This window comes from Haliaeetus leucocephalus, unplaced genomic scaffold, assembly GCF_000737465.1.
Source record: "Haliaeetus leucocephalus isolate CR32 unplaced genomic scaffold, Haliaeetus_leucocephalus-4.0 Scaffold517, whole genome shotgun sequence".
Classification (NCBI taxonomy): Eukaryota; Metazoa; Chordata; class Aves; order Accipitriformes; family Accipitridae; genus Haliaeetus; species Haliaeetus leucocephalus.
In genome coordinates this window covers 3,536,677-3,564,574 of record NW_010972953.1, presented here as the reverse complement: position 1 = coordinate 3,564,574, position 27,898 = coordinate 3,536,677, and the positions used below count along the sequence as shown (strand labels likewise).

At 38.9% G+C, this 27,898-nt stretch overlaps 1 protein-coding gene across 1 annotated transcript; it reads left to right on the top strand.

Annotated features, from left to right (window-relative positions):
• Positions 1-26,650, top strand: MYOM3 (myomesin 3). The gene is made up of 36 exons (XM_010576343.1): positions 1-107; positions 260-334; positions 1,023-1,182; positions 1,434-1,591; positions 2,704-2,799; positions 3,435-3,523; positions 6,790-6,834; positions 7,050-7,190; positions 8,170-8,331; positions 8,615-8,756; positions 8,849-9,048; positions 9,373-9,426; positions 9,757-9,884; positions 10,521-10,704; positions 11,594-11,768; positions 12,397-12,518; positions 13,197-13,384; positions 13,557-13,683; positions 14,163-14,341; positions 14,418-14,532; positions 14,798-14,954; positions 15,345-15,454; positions 15,940-15,984; positions 16,117-16,253; positions 17,900-18,044; positions 19,297-19,356; positions 20,320-20,387; positions 20,678-20,788; positions 21,870-21,957; positions 23,036-23,074; positions 23,597-23,702; positions 24,515-24,678; positions 25,313-25,349; positions 25,464-25,486; positions 25,576-25,631; positions 26,351-26,650. Exons 1-36 carry the CDS (start codon positions 1-3, stop codon positions 26,648-26,650), a joined length of 4,293 nt encoding a protein of 1,430 aa, XP_010574645.1.
• The last annotated feature ends 1,248 nt before the right edge of the window (positions 26,651-27,898 follow it).

Below are 27,898 nucleotides of genomic sequence, written 5' to 3'. Positions count from 1 at the left end.
ATGGGAACCCGAACCTTCTTCCACCACAGAGAGGACGAGCAAAAGGAGGAGAGGCAACAGAGCTTGCAAATGACCTCCACAACTAGAAAGAGAAAGTTCAAAACCAGGTAAGCCACAGAGTTAGGGATAGGCCGAGTAAATCAGGTCCAGACAGGACTTTCTACACTCGGCACTGAGCATTCACAGATTTGTTGAATTTTGAGTTTATGAAACTATGGAACCTTGTCTGGATTCTTTTATGTGCGTCTGCCTTTGGAAGTGAGGAAGAAGAGACTTTCAGCCTTTCAGACTTATCGATAGCATCTGCCCTTGCCTTGACCTCCGAAATACCACAGTAAGTCAGAAATCATTATAACTCAAATACAACCATTGTATGCAACATCACCTCTGTATATAGGGGTCACAGTTTCCAACTCATTTTGTCGGAAGCCAAAAAAGCAAGTTCAATCAAGAGGTTCTTCCTTTGAAAAGAAAAACACCAGCCCTCAGCTAAAATGCAGGAAACAAAACTGTATCGCCTTGGTACATGTGATAATGAGTAATATTGCCCTGCTCACAAGCAAGGGCTTAAGAGAAACCAGATTTCATAGGAATAAATGGAAAATGGAGTCAGATTAATAAATTAATGGTAACAGATGGAATTCCCCCTCTTTCCTAGAAAATCTTGGCAATCCTGCTGTCCATCCTTCTGTGATAGCTGAACAACCTAAGTAGTTAGCAACATCCCTCCTTCCTTTAAACCTTCTCCCAGTTCCCGGCCAGGAATTAAAAGTGGTCAGATAGTGGGTCCCCTTCTTGTGCCATTAAAGTATTATCTCTCATGGTAGTACTGCTGGTTCCTATAAGGCAAAACTGCCTGACATTCACACCCATACTTACTGCATGCAAGCTGATGTTTCTGTCCTTAACACTTATTATGATTTAACCAAAAATGTGTGCCATAAAACAACAACAAAAAAGACCAAAACAAAATAAAAAGCATTATCCTAACTTCTGTTGGCTTTTATCATCCTGTGTTCCAGGGATTACAAGATAAGAAGAGAAGCTGCCATCCTAGAGCTAGAACAGAGGGGGCAAAAGAGAATTCTGTTTGGGAATGACATGGAAAAGTTGGAAGAGGAGGTTATTCGGATCTGCAGACTGCTGCGTGTCAGAGCTGACCGCAGGGGCCTTCGAAGGAAGGTCAGATCAGACATCTCTATTGGTTGCAGAAGTGCCAACAGGATTAAAATTGCCAAGACTAACTAGCATTCTGGAGAGGATACTAAACCTAATCAGGCGTTAGGACAACCTCAAAACCATTAGAAATAAGGACAAGGCCTTGTACTCCTGCCACTGAAGCATTATCACACATGTCCCTTTTGTAAAAGAATTTGTGTAATTAGAACATAATCCCTTTCTATTGCCTTTATTTAGTCTATCCTTGTCTGTAGGCTGTAGAAAAGGCACGTGCAGAGAAGGAATACATTGAGCTGCGTTCTGGGCGACCACCTATGTTCTGGATCCCCCTCAGAGTACATGCAGTCTGGGAGAAGATGGAAGTGAAGCTGGCATGTACAGTCCTGGCTTCCCCACCACCGCAGGTTACTTGGTATGTCTGTTGACAGCAATGACTCATGCTGCCCACGAAGCAACCAGAGGAGTAACATCTGTGTCCTGCTAGAAAGAAGGAAGGGAGAGCTTCAGAAATTACAGAAAACACTTTCAATTCTCAGGTTCCACTGTTAGGACCAGTAAAGACATTAAGTATTCAGTGGGCCGTGGAGGCACTGGACAGTCCTACGGGGCTCCTTCTGTGATAGGACTGATATTCATGTAGATTTCCCTGCTTCCCTTGGTGCTGTCCTCCGTCCTGCAGGCAAACTTGGGATTTAAGTCTTGGAAACCAGAATCTATTGCCAGCACTAAATCACTGCACACATACACACCATCAAGGCTTGGCTACCTTGGATACCATGCAAGTTTTAGCATTAAACTGCTTTCACTTCTACAATTTGTAAAATACAAACCAACTCTTTCATTTACTCAGCTTTGCGTATTTACCAAACGACAGGAGAGGAAATGTTACGTACTGGGCCTGACTGCAGCATTTACCATTAATGACAGAGGGACAGAAATAAATGAAAGATCACCTCAGAAAACAATTTGCAGTGTGTACTTTGATCAGTTTGTTAAAGTGATTGACCATTCCTCCCATGGAAGGTTTGAAGTATGCAAACATTTGGATTACTAATGACTTTGTAGGCAGTTAACTCTGCTACTGACAGAGCTCCTGATGTCCTGTGTCCTTCCAGAACAACCTCTTTGAATTATTCAAAGAGCAAAGAGAATATGAACCTCCCACAGACTCCCAGTGAACACAAAGAAGCAAAAGACATCTGCTCAAACTCCCTCACACAAGCTGCAAAGCAGGGAGCATAAACTGAGGAGGAAGCAACAAGCCAACACTAAGCTGCCTGTAGGCAGTCTGCAAGCAGCCCTAGGGAAGGAGCACATGTAGGACTATGGGAGGGGATCTAGGTTAGCTGCAAGGCTGTTTTGGATTGATGTGGGAGACCTGTAAAAGAGTGAATTGTGTCTACTCCTCTTTTCTGTTGTGCCCCTGTTGTGTTTGACATGGTTAATTTTAAAATAAAGTGTTAATTTTACCAGTCAATTTCTCCATCCTTTCCTAAGCAGCATGTTTCCTTTGTGTTCAACTAGGTATAAAAATGGAGTCCGTATTGATCCTCGCCTAGCCCCAGCAGGAAAATACAAAATAAAAAACAAGTTTGGGATGCTGACCCTGCACATCAGCAGGTAATGTATGTGCACTTGTCTGAGTTGTTTTTTCAGTTGAGTAAGACCTGCTCTCCTGAAACTCCCAGTTGTGTATGCTAAACAAAAAAAGATAATTCTTCTGGAATCTGATCCTGCTTGACTTTAGCGTGTAGTGTCTGAGCTAAACCTTTGCCATTAGGAAACAATCTCAACAGCAGTTCGTGAGGTTTAAAAAAATCTTTAAAAAAATTTAGAGCCTTATTTATCTTTGCTGCTCTTTCTAGGCATGGCCTTTTCTCATTCAGGGTAAAGCCATGCACATTAACAGCACTTTACAAGCAGACATACCAAATCAATGTAATCAGAATGACATTAGTTCAACTCTGTGAATTATACATGTGATAAAGATACATGCATAGCTTCAGTGCAACCAAGTGTTCCACTGGGCTTTTGCTTGTTCATTACTTGAAATGTTTTGCTTCTGGGTATCAAGAGAAAAAATTGACCATTAAGTATAAGAAATCCTTGTAATTGAAAGGAAAAGTAGGTTCTTGATGAAAAGCAAGTACCTACTTCTAACTTCTGGGATTAAAGGGGAACCCCTTTGAATTTGTCTTGTGAAGTATGAAGAAAAACTGAAAGCTAAAAAGGAGGGGAAATGTTTTTTTTTCCAGATGCTCCATGGAAGATTCTGCTGAATACAGTGTTGAAGTTAAGAATCAATACGGCGAGGCTTACTCATTTGCTACAGTGCTTGTCAGGAGTAAGTAGAAAATGTTCCTTTGGTTTTAATTTTCAAATTCTTTATATTCTTCAAAATATTTTCAATGCTATACATTATATCACAGGAACATACAAGCACTCTGGAAAAACAGAAAGAAGTGAGCATTCTGTTAATAGGAGAGGAGAATTTCTCTCAGTTATTAGTGAGGAGAAAGCACAACTGGCTAAAATAATGCTTAGCTACCACCAACCAATATGTATATAGCTGATATAATGACTTCTCTTTCTCGGTCACTTCTGGACTCAGGCAAAATCTTTCAGATTCCATACGGACACAGCTGTCTTTCCACTGTGCTAAAATTGTACTAAATTTAGGTACTTATTTCTTCTGGACTGATACGAAACAGCCATACAGTTAAATGCATAACAGGCTTAGAAAGAGTCTGCTGCATTTCTAAAGATAAGCAAGAAATTGGTTAACAAGTACTGTGGCTTTCAAAGGCATCTCTCAGTGCAATATTGCATAGAATACCATATTTCTCTCTCAAATCAGTAACTATCAAGAGTAAATACAAGATTTTTTCTTTAGTCTGTGCTGTTCTTAAAATAACTGATGTAGACTCCATAGATACACATTCTGCACAAGCCAAGTCCAGACATATGATGAAGGAAGTAAACTACCAGTACTTAAAAAGGGAAATTATATTGAGCTTTAAGAAATATGCAGTGCAGTCTTATAGGATCATAGTTTAGCTGTTCGCATTTCATATATATATATATACACATATATATATAAAATAACAATTTTATCATAAAAAGCCTGAACAGAATAGACCTACAGAACTGTAGACAACTAAACACTTCAGTGGGACTGACAGAGTCCAGGGTGTTATTCAAACAGTAACAGATGAATAGGAAGGGAACAGGTTTGCTTTGGACATCTTACCAGTCATGAAGAGATGGGTTTCTTCAACTGACTGAACTGCAAAGCCAGTTTGAACTATTTTTCAGACAGAAGAGGTCTTCTTTGGTTTAGATAGTATCTTTCTTGTTAGTGTTTTAATATATTCGTGGCTCTGTCGTGGGTTATGTTATTATCACACTTATTCTTTGCATGCCATATTCCGATCACATCTGAATACTGTTTGGGGATACATATGCGTACAGAAGAATGTGACTCCAGAATTGTAATAGAAGTGTATTGTTTATGATATCTTTCAGATCCTTTAATTAAACAGTGTCAAAATTCAGCATATCTGGAAATATGCAGCACACATTTACCAATTCTAAAGGGACATGTAAAATAGCCCAGAAAACATTCATTTGCCAGCCTTCCCAGATTCCTAAATTCCCCTCACCCTAATGCAGAAATACAGAAAAAGTTACCAAGTGTGCAATGCTTCTCTTCTATAAAGATTCTTATAGTATGTCCAGAACTCAGGAACTGGGCCTTTGCCATAAAGCAGAAGCAGCTGTCTGAAAAAAAAATCCATGGCAATAATCACATACTCCTCCCAATTCCCACCAGAATCTTTAGGATCAGAGCAGGCATGATGATAGAATAAGGGCTGTGGTATATCACAGAAAACCTTGGATGAGACTGCTCTCTTCACCTCTAAGTGCCTGATTAAACTGTCCTTCAACAGGTCTAATCAGCATTTCAAACAGCTTGCAAACATTGTCCCTTGTGATTGCGGGTGAGAGGCCCACACGGTTCCTTCTCCCTTGACCCTGTCTAATGCCATCCCAGTAACATGATTCTTCCTTTTGCTATTTGCATTTAACATTCTGAAAATAGAGACAACACCAAGGCCTTAATCCTGCCTCCACTGGAAACATTCCTCATCCCCCAGGCAGGCCGATGGCATCTCTTCTCCTGGCCCCATGCCGTCTGGAATGCCCTTGATGCAAGGGGAGGGTCTCCGGGATCTGTGGTTCCTACAGCAGAAGTTGCCTTTCCCTAAAGACATCACTGTGGGTCTCACAGGACCTGGGATGAGGCTGTGCTTTACCTCTTGTGCTTTCTATTTCTTTCCTCTACAGCTATTAACACTCAGTCCTCATCTTTTGCTTATGAGTGAGCTCAGTTACTGCCAAGCTTCATTCATTGAAAAAACAGGCATTATTTTATGTACATTTCTTGCGACTTATAAAAATAAGAAAAGAAAATATCTCAATTTCATCCTGTGTTAAGTGCATCAGTTCTTAGATTTCAGCTCCAAATAATTTCATTTTGTGCTGTGATGCCAGCAGTTCTCACAGGCTAGATCAGGTGAAGCGCGCCAGTATTCATATATGATGCCTCCAAAGAACCCACAGCTGTTGAAACAAGTTATTTGGTAGGGGACACACTTCCGTCAGCTCCAGGAATTACCTCAGTGTCTCAGGACAGACATCCTTTCTTTTGGTTAAAGCTTGAAGTCCCAGTCACTGGTAGTCTTCAAGAATGCCACATTATCCCATGGGAATGCTGTTTAAACCCAGAGGTTTGGCCAAATTCCACTTTCAGTAATGTTTGTGACACCAACACTTTTTTCTTTCCTTTTCCATGCTGTATGTGGCAATGAGTAGCTGTCATGCTCTATCTCCAAACAGGGCCATAATTGAAGCATTTCAGTTATGGGTGATCCTAGATTGCCACGCTTCTAATTTGGACAGTACCATATTGGTACACTTATATGACAAAAGTTGTAGCTCCCTGTATGCATGCTTTTATTCAGCATAACTTTCCTAGTGCAGCTTAAAAAGACAGAAGCCAAACTGAAAAAAAGCCCTCCTTAGCTAAGAGTAACTGTGTGCACATGAGCATTTAAAGCAGTATTACTGAGAATCACAGAATCATAGAATCGTTTAGGTTGGAAAAGACCTTTAAGACCATCAAGTCCAACTGTTAACCCTGCACTGCTAAGTCCATCGCTAAACCATGTCCCTAAGTGCCACATCTATGTGTCTTTTAAGTATCTCCAGGGATGGTGACTCAACCATTTCCCTGGGCAGCCTGTTCCAATGCTTGACAACCCTTTTGGTGAAGATATTTCTCCTAATGTCCAGTCTAACTACTTATCTAACTACTTATACTAGTATAGTCATAAGAACAATTTCCTATGCAGACACATCCTCAGTTGTTTGTGAAGGTCATCAGCTGCCAAATGAATTAATGTTTTACCACATGGTGACACTTTGAAGGTTCACATTAAGAGCTGGTTTGAGGGAAAGACATAGTTTGCTGAGTATCATTGTATGTTTTTGAGGGGAAGATAAACACTGGCATGAGATTTGCTAAATGTATTTTCTCTTGTGTTATAGAATATTATGGAATGGAGTCGGGATTTGATTCAGAAATATACAGAAGTGAGTCAACAATTGTTATTATTATTTATTTTATTTTTATAGCCTGAAGCGATTTGATTCTTTTTCTGTGAGCTATAGCTTTTCATATTAGCTTGACTGCACGTGAAAAGTGCAAGGCTTAAGAACCACTCTAAATATATGATAATAAAAATACTACAAGGAGGAAGGCTCTGGGAATTCTCTTTATCATGCTGACTTTTACTCTTATTTCATAGGATCCCTTATGGCCAGAGAGGCAGATTTTGCTTTTCCACTGAAACCCTTATTTTCAAGAGAAAAGGAGCCTTTCACCCTCTCCTGTTACTTCTCTTCTGATTTACTTGAACACCAACGAGACATTACCTGGTTCAGAGATGGTTTGTATGCAACAGCTAAGTTTATATACATATAACTATATGAATATACCATTTGAATTCATAGCAGTGATCTAATGTTCACAGAAGAGAATTAGAACTGAGGATTCTTGAGCTGCTCTCAGCTCTTCTCAAGCTACAGATGTTATTATTTAATTTGTATGTTTTCCTCATTTGTAAAAGGATGATACCACTAAAATGTTTTGGAGGTAATGACATTTCTGCTCGTAGGAATAGTTTAAGAGCCTTAGTTCTATACAGTGAAAGTGCCAAGCATTTGAAAAGCCAGTGGTTCTCTAGTGAAAAAAACACTTTTAGATATTCTGTGTTGTTCTGCTGGCAATCAAGGATGTTGTGTTTAGCCAAACTGGTAATCTTTCTGTGCTGTTAAGTTTTGGAAAGCAGAAGCAACGCAGTAAGACTGCTCTTGCCATTCCAGCACTTCCGCCAGAATCAGCTGTGAAAATAGTAGGACGTACTGAGTTTTAGTGATTTGAGGACAATTTGGGTAGACTGTGTATCTCAGACCTGATAAATATACACAAAGTGTACAGTATGCACCATTCCGTTTTCTTGGTTTTGAGCACCACTTGGACAAAAGATCCTGCATGCTGAGTAGTAATGTATCCTCAGTTAGAACTGGCACAATATTTGGCAGACTTCAGAGCATCCTGTTACCTGGTGTGAGGAGTATCCTTTACTCACTAATTCATCCAAATTTATTACTTTTTCGCTTAGACACAAACTCTTCAGGACAAGGACCATGCTTTTTGCTCTGCATTTGTATACAAAGGGAACAGAGAGGCATACCAACGAAGTAGGATCAGAGTCCATGACTAAAAATCGGAGGCATAATAATAATATCAGGAGTGTCTTACAGATCCCTCATCTTGCTCTGTGTTTTTTTCTTTATTTGGAAGTATGTCACTCCTCACTCAACCAGTTCAGCTGGAGTTCCTTTACCCCTTCTCATGCTTCACAGGTGAGTTGCTGCAGAACTCAGAATGTCGGGAACTAAAGTACCAAGACCGGGAGGCTTCTCTGACCGTGTCATGTGCTTACAAAGAAGATGAGGGATTCTACACTATCCATGTCCCCTCACTGGATGGATATAAAGAGCAGACCACTTATGTGTTTGTTAAAGGTATAAGCAGGATTCTATCCTATTTAGAATAAAAGCTCCTTTCCTAATACCTTGGCATAAAGGAATTCACAACCTCATACACAAGAAAATATCTCCCAATTTTGTGCATGGATACAATTATCAAAATGTCCAAATCTTATTTTCAGTAGTGATTTAGGTATTAGAAAATATGACTTGTATTACTGGGATGTAGGCCCTTAGACACTTAAAATTAAGTTATTGAATGAAAATTTTGGTACAGAGAAGAAAAAAACATAACCACTATCACTTGGTGTTTCTACAGATGCTGCAGCAGAAACAGCTGGTGCCCCTGGATCCCCACTCAACCTGAAATGCCATGATGTAAATAAAGACTGCTTGATTCTTTCTTGGGTAGCGCCCAGTGATAATGGAGGAAGTCCGATCCTGGGATACTATATTGAAAGGTCTGTATGTTAATCATCTTTCAGCAAAAAAGGCTCACGATCATGTTGTGGAAAAACCACGAAGGAACTCCATGGGCTGTGTTTCATTTCAGGTGTGTTGCTGGGTCAGAGGATTGGGTCCCATGCAATGACAAGCCTGTGAAAACCTGCAGATACCCTGTCTTGGGTCTTGCTGAAGGACAGACATACCAGTTCCGAGTAAAGGCTGTCAATAAAGAGGGCATCAGTCATCCTTCAAAAACCAGTGATCCAGTTACAACATATGACCCCAGTAAGGACAAGAGAGTGACAGGTTTGTACTAGAAACAGGAAAATTTGCTCCTTAAGTACAACGCAAGGCTGCAGATATAACTGAATGCAGTATGTCCAGATTCTCCCCATTCTCACAAATATCATTGCAACATACCGCCACACTGTGCCTTTGCTGAACCCACCTTAGTACTACTATTCTGAGCAGAAAAGGATCAAAATACCAGTTACGACATTTCACTGTATGTGTAATGAAATGTATATAATTATGCATATAACCAAATGACACAGTCCTGGGCTCTGTCTTTCTTGACAAGCCCCAAGCATCTTCTCTTAGTGGATAACATTGCCCTGTTTGACATTGCAGTTATTCCATATGACGAAGGCAGGACAATAGAAATTTTCAAGGATGACCTGGAAGGTAAGTTCAAATTTATACTGAGCCATTCTCTCAGAGTGGAATGATTGTTCTACAACAATGAGATCTGTAATAACATGACTCTGGAGAAAACACACTTAGGAAAATATATGGTGAAATATCATTGTAAGCTGCACAAGGATCAGAAACTATCCTAAACAGCACAGCCTTTTATAATAATCTCGGTTTGCCTCTATGTCCCCAAAGGGTTTAAGTCTCCTCCTTTATATTGAAGAATCTTACTTTACAGTGGGAAAACATAATCCATTGTAAAAGAACTTTTTGTCCTTGCCAAGTTATAACTAAAGCATAGCTTATTCTGACTTCCCATAGGACATATTAAAATTCCCTTGCCACCCACTAATGTTCATGCAAGTGAGGTCAGAGAAGATTATGTGGCTTTGGCCTGGGATGAACCAGATCCAAGAGGCAGAGAGCCCCTGAATTATTATGTGGAAAAGGTAAGAAAATAATATCACATGGAAGGGAAATGTCAGAACAGAATAATTTATTTCTCAGATGGTTTATAGGACAGGCAAGGTTATTTACTGCATTGATAACTGGAGAACTACAGCCTCAAAAATTGCTTGCTCAGCCTCTCTCCAGCTCCACAGTTTACTTGAGCTATGATCCTGACTTGACACCAACTCAAGTAGTAACGAATAACAAAGAATAAACAAGCAAGTTTTACACCAGAGAACTGTAGCAGAGTTTTAACAGGAAGACTGTTCCTGCCCTATGGGCCCTTAAGTGTGGAAAAGCCGTGAAGAACTGCACAATAGTTCACTTTCCCGTTCCCCACTAATCATTTTGCTGGTTAATTAGTATCTTCTACCGATCTCCTTTCATATATACTCATTTCCCACCTGCTGTACCATTTCTGCTGCAAAGGGGCCCTCTGTTGCCAAGGAACAGTTTGGGTATATCAACAAGAAATACATCATTTACATTTTTGATTGGGTTTTTGTTTGGGTCTGGTTTTGTTTGTTTTTTTTTTTAAAACTACTTTCCTGTAAAGATCAGCTTTGTTATTGCTCAGGAGGGTTTTAAGCTTGAGATACAATATGAGTTGTAAATCATCACCTTTTTCGTTACAGCTGATTGTAGGCAGCAACTCCTGGCAAATGGTTAATCTGGATATGCCAGTTAATTCCCCAAGATTTGCACTCTTTGATCTTGTTAAAGGAAAATCATACTGTTTCCGTGTGCGATCTGCTAACAAGTATGGAATCAGTGAGCCATCCCTGCCCAGTGAGCCTGTAACTGCTGGAGCAAAACTGGGTAATTATTTCATTAATATGCTCTACACTAATTGTATGGAAAAGGAGATGTACTATGAAAGTAACGTGTGGGTTCCCTTGCCCCTCCTTTCCTTTAAACTTCATGGTATATGATTACACAGCAGTTGCTTTGATATCAGGAAATCTCTTAAAGCCTTAAATCCTTGTTTAATTACTTTGCAGTTGGTCAGTGCAGTGTAAATCTAACCAAGCAATGATGGGGGAATTACATTTAATAAAATAAGAAACAGTTGAAGCCTGTGTTTAATCCAAGTATGCTTCCAGCACTGTGTAAGAGAGACGTTACGCAGACCAGCGTTGGAATGAATGATACAACTGCTGAAGCAGCCCGTTTCTGGGGGCTTCAGACTGAACAGCAGTCTTCACAGTGCTGATTTGTTTTGTTTTCTTCCTGGACTGAGCTGACAACAATAAGAGATGCAAAGGCTTCATGGCCATGTTTCCCTTACGCAGAGATAAGCACTCACTCTTTTATTTTTTTATATTCTCCCATATTAAAGCTGCCCTAGTGCTCATTCATACTGTCCTTTTTTCTCAAGAGTGAAGCAGGTCCCATTTCATAGTGGAGTTAATGAGAGTTACTGTACAAGTCTCGTTTCTCCTCTACTTCAGAGAAGGTTAAGTAGGTGTAACTGCACAAATCAATGGGCTGTAAGCGAGAGGAATATGAGATATGGCAAACCCAAACATAAAAATATAGGCTGTAGACTGGGACAATGTCCATGGTATTTTGCTCTAATTTGAAAACTGTGCTCTGGGAAAGGTGAATAAATCAAACAGGCCAACCCACTTCTATTTTTTTTTTTTTTTTTTAATTTATAAATTTTAAAATCCCCTATTTTTCTCTGTGTTTTTTTTCTTTTTTTTAGCTACTCTGCCTCCACCGTCTCAGGTTTTAGCTTTCAGAGACACCAAGACATCTGTTGTTTTGCAGTGGGATAAGTTAAAGGACGGTCTGGAGCCTCTTGGCTACTACATATACTGTCGGGAGACTGGGACAGAAGAATGGCAAACTGTCAATAATAAGCCCGTGACTTGTAATGAGTGAGTTCAGCTATTCTACTCCATTGAGAGAAGACGGGGTGCCAACTTGGATTCTTCTGCTTATGACTGGAGTCATATTTCAGATAAAAAAAGAACTTCCTTCACTGCACACACATAGGCTTGCACGCACACAAACACCATGTCCTCTTTTAGAATTAAGTATTACTCAAAGTGTCACTTTTACATGCAAAGCCTGACTGACAGCAAAGTCTGTGTATATCTTCATAGACTCTGAATCTTCAGAAGGTAGATAGACCTTGTGGCACCAGAAGAACCACATTCCATTTTTTTGATTGCTTTGCCGTAAAGTTGGTGTCACTCACACATAGGATTTAGAATACCTCTCTAGCTGTGGGGGTCACATGTCAAGCAGAAAAAGTCCATTAAGAAGTCCTATTTATTCTACCAACAATGCCAGCCACCAGTGTGATACCTCTCTATCTGATCCATACTTACTGTCTGATTTATTGGTAGCCATTTTATGTGACACAGTGTACTTTAATTTGTAACGGCAAACAATGATTTTGCAGGTTACAATGCCTTATTAAAATGTATTGCTATCTATTCAAAAGACTGTTTACCTGTGCTTTGAACAGTCAAACACAAATTTATTAATTTGCTCTCCTAGATTTACTGTTCCTGGGCTGCAGCCTGGAAAAGAGTATGTCTTTTGTGTGAAATCTGTCAACGAGGCAGGACTAAGTGAAAGCTCACCAGAAACAGATCCCATTGTTGTAAGGCCAGCTATTGGTAAGTAGTAACATATACATGCACATAGACACAAAAATTAAATCCCTCAAAAATGTATCTATCATGCATAGCTATTATTACATGTAATGGTAATAATGTTGAGCAGATAAGCAAAGGAAAGCAACAGGGAACTGATTTTCTTGTACCCTGCAGCTTCTGTCATCAGTTATACTTGTCAGGGGTGGACAGAGTTAATTAGCATTTTGATTTAGCAGTGTGTTACATTTTCAGTATTAATTTGGCACTGGTACAAGTGAGCATTTTAAATGCTCAATTATGCTGGTATCTTGAAATCAGCATTGTGAATTTCTCCAGGGCAATTACAAAATCCTACCAACCACATTAGCCAGTATCTAACCCTCCATCTTCTCCATGTTAGCGACCCACTGCTTCCATCTTTTCTGTCAGACAAACCATAAAGCAACATGCAAGAAACACCCTGAGACACATCTGTGACTTTTGCCGTGACTTCCAAATAAGAATCTGGTCATTTTCAAATACTTTTACACCACAAAAGTGGTATTAGGGGGCCTTAACACAAATAGAATCACATCTGGTACGAGCACAGAGAGATTTCCTCAGCCCAATTCATCCCATATCTACACCTCTTTTCCCGATCCCTAGATCCCAAACCTGCATTGAACAATACTCTCTTTTCTCTCTCCCTTTGCTGCACAGCTTGTCCATCAGCACCACACGGGTTTGTTCTTCTAAACTGTGGGAAGGCTGACATGACCATTGGCTGGAAACCCCCAAAGCGCAAGGGAGGAACAAAGATTCTGGGTTATTTCCTAGATCAGCATGATACATCCGAACTAGATTGGCATGAAGTCAATATCCAGCCAATTCCTCAACGAGTTTACACGGTATTCATTTCAGATATAATACTGTCCTTTAAGCATAGTAGGAAATGTAGCTATAACAAGGGCTGAGCTGGTTTTCCTTTACTTCCTCTAGTCTAGAACTCTCTTCCTACCCTCACAGACTACAACCATGCAGGGCTGTACTAATAATCTGTTTGCACTTCTGAACCCAAAGGTCAGCAACCTTGAGGAAGGTCACGTGTACGAATTCCGTGCCCGTGCAATGAACATGGCTGGTGTTGGGGAAGTATCTGAACCCAGTGACTTATTCAAATGTGAGGAATGGACAATGCCAGAACCAGGTATCTCTCATGTAAAAACAACATAAAAATATTACCAGGTATACTAGTTATCTCCTCACTCTTCTGTGAATCCAAGGGACTTCTGAAAACTACAGATCTGTTTAAGGGTGGCTCCCAGTACGGAAAAGCACACAAACACTTCTAGGGACGTTCCCATTCAGACACAGGGTATTATTTCTGCACTACACAGATACAGCGCCCAGGTATTTTTAATAATATTGTTTCCAGAGAATGAAGAATCTGGATCTAATATCTTAATGTCTTTGTATATTACACCAAAGCAAATAACATTAAACCAGCCAATGTATGCTTTTTTCTAGAACCTACCTCTACAGTTAATTAGCATAGAAAGCCTCTCCTATGGACCCACTATTCACTTGTTATCTTAAAACTCTGCTCTCTGATCTCAAACTCAAACAAAGTGCACCCAGTTGCATTTCTTAATGTTACTGTTTGACAGCCTACCCTTCTTTCAACAGGCCCTCCTTATGATGTGAAGTGCACTGAAGTAAGGGACTCATCCCTGAAGCTACACTGGGAAGCACCATTGTACACAGGAGCAGGTCCAGTTACAGGGTATTATGTAGACATGTGTGAAGAAGGGTCAGAGGAATGGAAACAAATAAATAAGCAGTCCATAGCCACTACCCATATGAAGGTCTGTACATGCACTTAGTATCCAACTGTTGCTTCTCATTTAGTCTTAATTTAATTCCTGTCATTGTTTCCTGCAGGTTTCAGATCTGGAGACAGGGAAATGCTATATTTTCCGAGTAAGAGCACTGAACAAGGCTGGAATTGGACCCCCTTCACTGCCCTCAGATCCTGTGGTGGCTAAAACCAAACCTGGTATGAAACTAAAAGTGATGAGATTGTACAAGTCTGTAAATACTATGATGATTCCGGTAAAAAACTGCTTTATGAAGCATCAGCTACATGTTTCATAACAAGAAAGAACCTCAGTCAAAATAAAGATTAGCAAATCAAACTGCCCAAATGAATTTACTCTAGTTGTACAATTTTTTTTTTTTTTTTTTTTTGAGTTAGATGCCCAGAAGCTAAGCCCTGATCTGTTTTGGTAAGGAATGTTTTGGGGGGGTTTTTGCTCATACAGGCACAAAAGAAATTGAACTTGGGGTCGATGAAGAAGGTTTCATTTATATGGCTTTTGAAGCTCCTGAAAAGAATGACTCCTCTGAATTTATCTGGTCAAAGGACTATGAAGGACCACCAGATGCTGACAGAGTTCAGACTGAAGAGAAAGGCAATAAGTGAGTATATAATGCACATTGAGAAAATTGATTGTGGAGTGTCGAATAAAGAACACATCAAACACCAAGAAAAACGTGAAGCCAAATGTTTCCCTCTCCTTCCAATATTCAGCTAAAATACATGTACACTATTGAACTGCAAATCTCTGTCCCTTATTCTCAGCTCTGGTGTCCATGAAATGGTGCATCCAGTGCAATCTTCAGGTCACAAAAGGGAAGCATCAGCCATCATATTGCTAATGTTTCTGCCTTCCTCCTCAGTGTCATATATAAATGACAATGAGTACTATATTTGATGTTCCAGGTGTATCAAATGTATTGCATTCTGTCACAGAAGGCATAATTTTTGAGGAAAATATAATTTTTATTATTATTATTTTTATTTCTAAGATCTAAGCTTATACTGAAAGACCCATCAGAAAAGGATCTGGGTATATATTCAGTGGAGGTCACGGATGTAGATGATGATATCTCTGCCAGCTGCACTTTAACAAAAGAAGGTAAAAACTAATAATTGACAAGAACAGAAATCTAATGTGCCATAATTTTCTAATATCAGATGTTTAGAGGAACGTTTCTCATAGAGGAATAGTAAGTTATAATGATAGTGGCATCATTAGAAAGATGTTTCCCATTCCTTGAAGGCTCAAGGGCCGTTTCTTTTACAGTCCCCTAAGAAAAGGTTCCATGCTCCAAGGTCATTTTTCCATTACAGTTCAGATTTCACACAAAGCTACACTGCCACAGTGATTTAAAACTTCTTTAAGAAGTTTCTTGAATTGATACAGCCAACATTTTATTCAGACATAACTAAGAATTATCTTCACAACCTTTTCTAGTCCTCCCTGCTATCGAATGTTTTGTACTTATTATCTTCTTCTTGACATAAATAAAGCTCATTAACAAATTAAATTAAGTTAATACAATGAATTCATTTTGGGCTAGTTGTACTAATCTAAATGACTTGCTATTTTTTGCATTTCAGATCTGGACAAGTTACTGAAACGTAGCCATGAAATCAGGAACCCATGTAAGTTGAACCAGTAAGAACCCACTACCATATGTATAGACTCTGAAAGGGGAACCCTGGCATAACCCTGGCTGAGCCAAATTCTGTGGTTTGCCTCCATGGTTCTGCTCCATGGTTCTCTTTGTTTTCCAGTGATCAAGCTGATATCTGGATGGAACATTGATATTCTGGAGAAAGGAGAAGTACGGCTGTGGTTGGAGGTTGAAAAGCTGTCACCAAATGCAGAGCTGCATTTAATCTTCAATGACAAGGAGCTTACAAGTACTCCAGTATGTTTTGTTTTGGTTTTTTAAATTCTGACTTACTTTCCCCCTGCTGAACAGGGAGATAAAGCAAATGGGTACATTCCCAGTTTTCTAAATTCCCATCAGATATTTTGATACATGTTTTTGGAAGACTCTAGGGCTTGGTTTTCCACTGTGCATAAACAGAAAGCCAAACTGTCTGATTCTCAAGCTGTCCAGTCCTAGTATCAAGCAAGGCTACAGCATCGATGCTGTTAGTTAAAGACAGTGTAATATTCCTCTGTGCTATTGCCAGCAAAACCTTCAGTGGTAATACTGAACATCCCCTCCTTGTCCAGCTTTCCTGTTATCCCCCCTTCCTGAGAGGCTGCCTCTGACAATCTTGCCACAGCAGAGACTTCCCTTTTATAAGGGAATTTTCTGACAACAAACCTCAGCCACGTGTAATTCGTCTGATACTACAAATGCACCTGTGCCGGACAGAGAGCTTTGTCTTGGATGAACAAACTTGACTCATTTCAGTGGATGCTAAAGAAATACCATCTTGCACAATGAGACAGGATATTTTTCTTCTGCTTTACCAAGCAAAGCTGCAAGGTTTCCACCCTATCTCTTTGAACTGAATACGGATAAATCTCATGAATTCTAAGAGCAGATGAAAGTGATTTATTTCTCAGTCTGAGGCACTGGAAGTAACATTGCATCACGTGTTACAGTGCCCTCCAACCTTCTGATACATTTAAAAAAAATGTTCTAGCCTCTTCCTTGTCTTCCCATATCAAGTTAATATTATAACATTTTAAAAGTATTTGGAATGACAGGACCAGAGGAGAGAACAGTTGAGAATGAAGAACAATATAAATCATTTGCCTGTCAGTTAAATGCAGTGTAGCAATGCCAAGATAACAAAAAGAAAAGATATAACAAAAGGATAGGACTAGGCCAAAGAATTTCAGAGCTGTTATTGCGATGTTGGGGTTTTTTAAAGCAATGTGTGGTGAACCAGCAATGTGTAGCGAACCTATTAAGGGCTTTGTCTATTCTAAGAACTGTCTTTTCTACACTGAAAAACTGACATTGTTATGCATGATTACAAAGTATTTGTCAAGCTCTTAGCAATGATAATATTTGCTTAGAGCAAACAAGGCGGTAAGGCATAATGATGATATTTTTGTTTAAGCATCTGGCAGGTTTTGGGGTGTATGTGTAAAAGGTTCAGTAGTGCTTGCATGATGTCAAGAGGGTGGCAATATTACTCATCATTGCCCAAATATGCAATTACATGCCACAGATGTATAATTAAGTGCAACACTTCCGTTATACTAAAACTCATACAGATTCTGGTAAGCTGAAAAGTCTGTAATATCCAAGAAAGAATGTATTGTGTTATGTGGTTTTAACAGAAACTTTCTCCCAGACAAAAGTGCTGCTGTAAGCAATTCTACCATACCTATGTACATAAACAAATAATAGATGAATCCCAGAATATAGAATATCAGAGTGCATTGGCATCATTACTCCTATAAGATGAGGGAAGTATATAAGGATACATATATAAAAGGACTGTAATGTCTGAGTGTTGTAGAAGATGCTGTACCAGGATCTGACCTTGGAACAGTTCCGCTGTGGAAAAACTATTCAGTTTATCATATTTCCTTTGTTTTACACAGACACATAAAATAAACTTTGTCAAAGGAAAAGGTCTCGTAGAACTGATAATCCAGAATTTCTGTGATGATGATAAAGGGACATACACAGCCCAGCTGCAAGATGGAAAAGCTAAAAATCAATTCACCCTAGTCCTTTTGGATGAATGTAAGTGGAAATTCAGGATCAAATATAGACTGCCATGCTCAGTGGAAAGTTTTCTAGGCACTTAAGGCCCTGAAGTATTTCCAACAGTTATAATGGCACACAGGGAATGGAGAGAACAAATATTTATTTTAGCACACATTTAAAGACCAGGAATCATGTAAGAAACTATATTAATTTCTCTTCAACATAAATTGAAGCTTTTGGTCTTATAAATAGGGTCCTTGATGATAAAAATGGTCTGCTAAAGCAAAATATCCAGTGGAATGCTTCGGGTTTTTTTCCAAATGTTTTACATATTATCTTGCTATGGCAAACTGTGTCTTGGCAGTAAACTGTATGACGTGTTACTACATGTATTCATTTATCACAGGACAGGATCAGGTTGAAAATTCAGTGTATTTAACAGCTGGTTAATTGCATTAAACTGAATGCAATAAAGAAACCAGTGTCAACTGTACTCGAGGACAAGTCCAAGCAACAAAGAAAGCTGAACATGAAACGTACAGGGTCCTTGTATATGCTAGTACAGAGACCCTTTTTTAATTTAAAAATAGCAAGTAACAAGATTCTCATTCAAATACTTCCCCATAGAGTGTCTATCTCTATTTTCAGTTCCTGCAAACAGTTTGCTTTCAAGTGACCTTCTAAAGCTTCCAAACTTTTTGAATGGAAAGTGTCTATAAAATGTCAAGTCTACTTGATTCTCTTTACAACCGGTGGAGAGAAACAGGCAGTTTTACAGAGTGATTCAGTACATGCTAAGTTCAGGATATAAAATAAGTTTGGTGAATTGTGCTCTAAAAGTGCCCATTTTTCTTTACTGTCAATGAAGGAAGTAGAGATAACTAAAGTTATATGCGGTTGTCTAAAACAGAGGTAAATTCTATGCTCTCTGCCTTCTTTTGTGTTTCTTACTTTTTGAACATCTTAATTTCAGGGTTTCTAGCCTACATTTTTGTATGGTCAAAAGTCATATTGCATTTCCTAAATGCATAATAGTCAGGTTTTCAGAGACTCTTTTGTTTTAAGGAAAATAAATGTTAGGGTCTGAGCAAGCAGTACAATGAAAGAATGATGGCACTAACCTGTTCAGGGTTCAGTGGGGACCAGAGGTAACTCATGCACTAGAGATGTCTTATAAACAAATATCACAGCTCTAATGATAATACTTTTTGTGATCAGAAATTTCTAAAGTGTTACACTGAGAAACAGTGGGGGGGGGTGTTGACTTTGACCATTGCTGTTCTCATAGGTTTTGATAAAGTTGCAGAGGAGGCTGATGCAAAACGGAGAGAATGGAAGAAAAAGCAGGGTAAGATAAGCTGAAGGTAATGACTTGCCAGAACTATGCCAACAAGATAGCAAAACCAGAGCAAAGCTATGAGTGCTCAAAATACTTTTCTTTATCATTTTTTTTAAGTATATTATTTAAGCTGATTAACAGACTAGGATAAGATTCCTTATTTTAAGACACCCTACCCTGCTCTTAAAAATCAAAATAATTTAGCCACGATAGCCACAATCCTCAGTATAGATCTTCTGCAGCAGTGCTGCAACACTGAACATTACTGAATTCTGAAAATTGTCCAAGCTGAATATATACCATGTAATTAAGATCCACTCACTTTCCTGTAGAAAACAGGATTCTCTAGATAAGTTTAAAAAGAACCATACATTCCACTTTCATTTTATCTCCCATCTTACATTAATGAAAAATGAAGTTAATAAAACAGTTTCAGAGAAAAAATACTACAACTGGAAAGGTGATCCCCTTCTAGCAGGGATAAAAGTATTCACTTAATAACAACTGTGATACCACACTAGAGTATAGGTCCAGTCTCCTGTCTTCAGAGATGCTTAGTATAATATGAAAGTGTATATAAAGTAATCTGTCCTCCAGTTTACCCTCCCAGAATCAGGAATAAAATCAGAAAGTATACGGCTTTTCTATTCTATTGCAATTCACCTGGGAAATATCTCTCAGCTCCTACACTGACTTGATGCAAAGTGGAGTTATAAGGACTGGTTAGGCAGCATCATTAACTACATTTTTAGATAGAATTCCTCAACGAAGATACGTTACCTAAGGACATTACAAAACCAGCAATAATTACATGCTCTAAAGTGTGGTGCCTATTGCATGCAAAACTCAGTAGCATGAAGCATTCCCTACAGACCGCACTGCGGGAATTCACCACTAGATGGAGGCATTTCTGTAGAGAACACTTGAGAGGTGTGGAAATGCATTGCAAAAGACATTTCTTTTGTTTTACAGGTCCACATTTTATAGAGAACTTGAAATGCAAGGTTACCGAGAACTGTGAAGTACTCCTTACCTGCAAGGTACATACAGCTATGTGATGCAACTGCATAGTCTGAATTCCTTTAGCATTAAATTTTAGATGTGAATTTTAAGGGAACGATGTAAACAGTGCTCATCCAAATGCTTATCTGCAGAGCAATGAAAGTTAAGAGATAGCATATTTTGGTCAGAAATTTTAATAAAGAAAGAAGTTTCTAAGATTCTGGAGCAATCCTCTAAGGCAAGTGATGTTTCATAGTAGAAGGACATCCAGGCATTCAGAAATAACATGCATTTGGGACCCTGACTTCTAAATGTTGACTTCAAACAGGCAACAAACCTGAGAAAGGACACCAGCTTCCAATGGTTCTTCAATAAGAAAGCACGAGCAGGTGGTGTGTTTGATCCACAGACTGGGATAGGAACTCTTCGTATTAAAAAGGTGAAAAACATAAAACAACTCAGAGGCTTTGGTGATCACATGAAAATGCAAAAAATATGGGTTGATCTTATTAACATTCCATGTGTGTTTTGGGTAGTGCCCACTAAATGAAAGAAATTGAACAAACGCTGAGAAAAGCACGAAAGAAGAAACCATTTAACATTATAGTCAGATAGATCTGAATTAGAAATAAGATGTTTTTAACAGTGAGTGGCTGTTAAAAGTTTAACATGTCCTGAGTGGCTAAAAAGAAAGTGTGGGCTTTTCAGGTTTTCTCATCAGGACTGGTTGCCTATTCTGGAGATGAACTTTAGTAACAAACAAACAAAAAAAGTTACTGAGCTCATTACAGAAGTAACTGAATGAAATTTTATGGCTTGACCTATAGAGAAGGCCAGACAAGCTGGTATAATGCCCCTTGTAATCTTAACTCTGCCTCAGAGAAGATACAGCTGAAGAAAGGGAGCTTGACAGTGCGTTAAGAGTTTTAGTGCAATCTCTGCGTGGCTAATCTGAATCTTGTTTGGGTTTGATTTTTCATCTTAATTTCAAACAGCCGTATCACTTATAGAAAACAAGTAGATAAATGTATGTGAACGGGAATCTCTGCTCACACAAGTCTGAGGACCAGCAGGAACACTGCAGGCTGGAAGTCAAGAGCATTGGCAAAGCAACATGAGGAAAATTTATGGAGTAGTGGGCATTCATCATCAAAGAGTCCCAGACAGACCTGTACCTTACACCACTAAAGGCACCGAGTGGTGCTACACAGTGACTGAGGCAAAAGCTGAGTACTGACTCCCCGTAACTGACAACATACCCGCTGATAATGAACCAGGGCCCGTTCTAACCTTTCAAAGGAGATTCTGGGGCTAATTGCCTTTTTTGCCCTCCTTTCTTATCCGTCCAGCCAAATTCATTGGGAGGGAAGGAGAAAATCTCAGCTTTTCCCCCTTTTCCAAATCCTGCCCTATTTCAATGATATGTGAAATTTCTGTTGGGGGTGGTGGTGGTGGTGGTTTTGGGTTTGTTGCTTGTTTCTTTTTAATAAATATTGCATATGTGCATATGTATTTGCTAGATAACCAAAGCAGATGAGGGTCAATACAAAGCACTCGTTTCAGATGACCGAGGAGAGGACTACACCCAACTTGATCTCACAAAAGGAGGTAAGAGAACCTTGTATCAGGCAATAATATGCATTCGCACCCCTGCCTGGGATTAATTTTGGACTTAAAAACAAATTTCATAAATTTCTACCACACTGTTAATTACTATAGTACCTACATGCTTTTATAGGGATTAAAACCTGCATAAAAAGTTACTGGTCAAATTTAAAGAGTTTCCTGATCTACTATAGCATATGTATATATGCTGATCATTTTAAAAATCACAAGTATTTCATGTGAGATTGGAGTCATAAAATGGACTACGTAAAACAGTTTCATTCTGCAAGAGTTATACCAAACCCAACAAACAGAATAAGTGTCCTTTGTATCTGATCTCAGAGCTGTTTTTTGCATCTGTCCATACTGTACTTCATTTGATAATCCACAGACAACTTTTCACTCCTGGAAGTTCAGCCAGTACTCTGAAGCATCAGGAGAATAAACTTCCATTTCCACTCTGCATCCCCCACCAGTGACAAAAATTCTAGCCTGAATTACAGCGACAGCATAGTTGTTAAAGACAACATCAGGTGGAAAAACAATTATATGTTACTGCAGATTCCTGCTTCACTTTTCAGTTTTCTGAACATGCTCTGGAAATTGAAAATAAATATGCAGGTCTGACATTCTAATGTCATTTACATAGATAGTCATTTATCAAGCTATGACCGCATTATAAATTCTGTCAAGCACCACAGTTAAAAGCTCAGTAATGTTTCAATCACTTCGTCTCAGCATCAGTCAGAAGATTCTGCTTCCCAAGATTAAATCCTACTCTGACATCTGGAATCTATCATTTAAATCTGATACATAAATCTGCTTTCTGTGAGGCAGTCTGTTGCACATGTTGAGCGCTAAGGAAGACAGAAGCATCTAAATTTAGTAAGAAATGCCCAGCATCTAAAAATAAATGAGTCAGTGGCAAAAAATCCATTCCAAGTAAGCTTTGCAACAGAAAAAGACAACTATTAACTACCAGATATAATATAATCTAAACATAATCAAATTAAGTTGGTAGATCAGATGTGATTTGGTAAATATTGTATTTATAGACACTTAAATCTTTGTGTCTTTGCAGCCTTTGAAGACCTTCTCAAGGAGCTTTGTAGGATCAGTGGTATGTCATTTTCTCATCAGCTGACACAATAATAATGGCAGGGGAGAAAGGTGGGGTGTCACGATCAGAGCAAACTGCTCAGGAGCTGTCCCTGGATCAAGGACAATACCACCCCTTTACTCTTGCTTAGTGTTGGAAGCACCTTCAAACTGTCAAGGAGGATGGTCACTAAATAAACCCAGGGACATAAAACCATCTGCACTTACAAATTAATTCTGTGACCTTTACATGCCAGCAGCCTGCTCCTTGTCACATCACTTGCTATGTGAATTTGGCCAAGTTGTACTATTCCTATCTATGATGTGTATTCCAGACCCAAGTCTCTAGAAGAGATGCAGACATTTTTCTACCAGTTGCTAAAAGATCCAGTGTCTCCAAGAGGTAGAATACCATCCTACTTTCAGCTAGCCACATTCTCCAGAGAGAAATGTTAATAGGTTGCTTGGGATTTTGTTTGCGCAACATGTAAAACTGCATTCTTGAACATCCTCCTCAATTTCAGTCTTTCAATTATACTATTAGCTCTTTCTGCTACACCTCTGAAAATTCAACCTACTGAAGAAGGCATCAAAATCTACACAGATGTGAAGTACTACACAGACTACATGAAAACAACTTGGTATCACAAGTAAGTCCCCAAAAGTTATTTGCAAGGCTTCTGGAGTACTGTTGCTTGTAACTGTTTATCATCAAAATTAAACATGTTGGGCCTGAGCCCATAGCTTTTTAAGGCAATGGTAGATCTCTCTGAGTAAGGGCTGAAAAACACAATTCACTCTGCATCCTGAAACATGCCTGGGAATTCCGAAGTAAGCAGTCATGTTATTTTTATCTTAGCACTGCAGAAATATTTGTAAGTGATCATCTTTACTAGAATACTAATGATGCATTTAAGGTACTGCTCAGTTACAGCCACCTTGGTTACAGACAGGAAAAGAAGTTGTTTTTTTCAAAGTCTTTATTTCTACTACTTTGTACTTCCCTAACCACTCTATTCCCCCACTCTGAATACAAATATTCCCAAACATTATAAAATTCTTTCCAAACACTAGCTAATTTAGCCTCATAATGTCTTCACAAAATAGAGAAATGGTGTTTTATTAGATACCACCTACGCACGTATATAAGGAGGCCAATTTTTAACGTTTAAGGGCTAAATGCTTACAAATATTCAACATCTAAATCCTATTTAATCTCCTAAATAAGAACTAAGAGGTCTTTTGTAGAGTTTGTAGAGCTTTGGCAAACTGCCTAAAAGCACAGCTAGATGTCCCATGACATTTTCAAAAGTGACTGAGTGTGTAACTCTCCATGAAATTAACAGTAAGGTCCTGACTCCCACCCTCTTAGTCTAAGCAGTGTAGGTCTAAAAAAAAGTTAGTGCTCTAATTTATACAGCTCTACTAAATACTATTGAAATGGTATCATTTGTTTACTTAGGGAAAAACAACTGGAAAGCCGTGACAGACTGAAAGCTGGGAGCACAATGAATCAGATCTGGCTTCACATACTGAACCCAACAGATGCAGATAAGGGAAAATACACCCTGGAGTTATTTGATGGGAACAACTCTCGCAAACTGTCAACTGACTTGTCTGGACAGGGTAAGCTGAGTCAAACAATACCGTCATAGGAATGAGATACCTGAGCTGCTTTCCAAGATTCCTTCAGATCATGGGCAGTGATTCCTCTCTCCTTTATTTGAGCTGGAGCCACAGCTGCGTAACAGCACACTATGAAATTGGGTTAAGAAGCACAGTAAAGTGCTCATAGAAGTCAGATGTAACACGGGGAGAGAAGTGCACAGCAGAAAGGCTTGAAGCCTTTAGGGAGCTTTGCTGCCATAGTGTAAGGCAATCCTGGGGAAAGGATGAGTGGGAGGGCAGCTCCTCCTGGGATGTGTCCAATTCCTCCACAGGCCAACAGAGCTTACAGGTGGCATCTTGGAAAAGAGAATGTGGCTTCAGGTTTACAAAGACTTTTCCAAACTGTTCAAAGTTGGGATTCTTTCCTCCTCTGGACTTCTCTTTGGAAAGGGAGTACTAGATCCCACTTATCTCAGTAGTATATAAATAAAGTCACATTTCCTTAAGGCAGATATAGATATAGTCTAGATGATAATTATACATATCTATGTGCACATATACCTGTAATTCCAACAGTGATGCATTATGTTAAATCTACTAAGTCAAATGAAATGAACGGCAACTTACCCTAAAACCTCTTCATTCCTTGCAGCCTTTGAAGATGCCCTGGCTGAGCACAGAAGGCTAAAGTAAGTTCCTGCCTAAATATTTTCACAGCTAAATCTACTTTGAGTGTCATATTCTGTATTGAGAATACAATGCCTAATAAATAAAACCACTATAATATTATCTCTCGCTTTCAGGGAAGCAGCAGTAGCAGAAAAGTGTAAGTAAATTAATTTCCTTCCTTCTGCAAAACAAAGCCAAGTGGTATGCTGATAAGAAAACTAAAAGGTCTTATTTGTTCACTCCCAGGTCGTGCCAAAGTTGTTCAAGGTCTGCCAGATGTTGCTACTATCATGGAGGACAAGGTAACATTGAGTAACTGTTTGTATAATTGGCCCTTGCACAGATATAGAAGAATAACTGATGGGGAGAAAACTACTTGTTTTCCCCTCCTGTATGTTCCTGGGAGATTTTCTGAGCTACTGTAAATTGCCAAAGGTGTGAAGCAGTACCCTCCACAATACTTTTATCAGCCCCCTACATTGTTGATGGTGCTTCCAAACATGCACGTGCTTCTGCACATATAGGTGCTCTTTGTGGCACAGAACCTCTTTCTGGCAGGTGTTGGATGTTATTGCTTCCTAGGTCTGTTTCACAGCCAGATTCTTTCTGTTGTCTTCCCATTTCATAGGATTAGACTAAGGCCTTTTAAGCGCTGGACCTGATTTTCCCATCATATCAACCTGCTGCTTACATTTCTGAGTCACATTCCCCTTTACTGGTACACAGGCAGAATAAAAATCCTGTGAAGTAATTGCAAATTCACCATGTGCCTATTTAAGTGTCACTTAACAGTGTAAGAAAGCTATAAAAAGTAGCACAAATATGAGTCAGGCCCAGTGAATTCGGTCAGGTTAATCCTGATTATACTGGAGGGTAACAGGAAAAGGAATGGGCAGTCCTGGAATCTCACCTATTGAAAATCTAAGAAAATTTGTTTATATTTTTCTTAATTTCTCATCAACTGAATTTCCTTACTTATTTATATCTTCATAATCTATTTCTGCTATCTGTTTTACAACAGACCCTGTGTTTAACTTGCTGTATATCTGGAGATCCTTATCCAGAAATCACTTGGTTCAAAAATGAGAAGGTTATCGTCTTTAAAGATCGTTACAAAATGGATGTGAAGGGGACAGTTGTCACAATTACCATAGAGAAAGTCTGCAATGAAGACACAGGAAAATACAGCATCTTTGTTAAGAATAAGTATGGTTCTGAAACAGGACAGGTTACGATCAGTGTTTATAAGCATGGAGACATACCAATAGGAATGGAAGAAGAGGAAGTCCCAGGTGGGATTATAATGAAAAAGCCGACATGAATTAGTCAATTATGTCTCACTGAGTTTAAAAGGAATTTAACTCCTTCGGATTCCTTTCAGTGTCTCTGCCCTAAAATCCAGGGTCATGTCTCTATTTTTATTTTAGTAATATTTTAGTATTTTATTTTGGTAGTTGTTAGAAAACAATTCTCACATGTGCGCACGTGTGTACACATGCATGTTCACCTTACAGAAAAACTCTTTCCTAGTAAATCGGTGTGGGAAATACCAGAGGATTCACATATGAGAACCAGGCTTTCAGTGGAGTTTTTTTCTATTAAATCACTACATGTTCCTGCTTATCTTGTAGCTGACAAACGCTTGTGTGTGTGTGTTATTAAACTTATACTCTTGGTGACACCTCAGCACTGTTGTCAAGTACATCCATCTTTAAATCAGTCGACCTGTGTGTGTATGGGAATTTAGGAATTTTCCTGAGTACTGTGCTGAATCAGGGCCTTGAAGCATGCACCTTTACAAACCTAAGCCATATGGGAACAAAACAAGGCAGTAACATTTTCAAGGTTTGGTTCTTTACAGAGGAACACATTGAGCTTCTATATATACACTGACACGCAGTAATAAATTTACACAAGAGGGTTGAGTGAAAGTCTGCAGAGGTGGGCTCAGATCCTACTGGACACCTATATCCTTAAGAATTAAAGAGATTTTTAGGTTTATTAGTTACATTAGATTAATCTGGATGTTGAAAAAAGTTTGGCCTCTCAACTGCTCTGAAGCCACAGCTACACTCCCAGCTTCTACCAGTAAAACTGTGTCAGTAAGAGATAAAAAAGTGATTGTATTCCTAATACAATCATCCAGCTAAATGCATTTATTCAGTGAAATAGCATCTTACCTTGCTCCACAAACTAGTATAAACTGTCCTCACAAAAGCAGTACTTTTTCCGGTTATTTGAGGGACACTGCTTTTCCAGTGTCAACGTAAATAAGCACAGCAACCCTCTACAGGATTGCCAATCATTTGACCAAAGGCAATTACATTTCAGACATTACTTAAAATTAAATTGAATGTATACAATTTATATTATTAAATTTAATAATATTAAAAAGTGAGAGCTTAGCTAATTGTCTAGATTCATCTCACAGTGAATGAAGAAAAGCAGGCCCTTCTGATGGCATCATGAACATTACTCTATAGTAAAACACATGAATCATGTCCTAGAATAACTCCAATATAAACATGTACCTCTTAGAGCCATGTGTGTTACAGCCCACACATAAATA

Coding starts and splice junctions, on each gene's coding strand:
- MYOM3 (XM_010576343.1), top strand. CDS start 1: ATGGGAACCCGAACCTTCTTCCACCACAGAGAGGACGAGCAAAAGGAG. Junction 1,183..1,433: donor GCAGGGGCCTTCGAAGGAAG/GTCAGATCAGAC, acceptor CCTTGTCTGTAG/GCTGTAGAAAAGGCACGTGC. Junction 6,835..7,049: donor TGATTCAGAAATATACAGAA/GTGAGTCAACAA, acceptor CTTATTTCATAG/GATCCCTTATGGCCAGAGAG.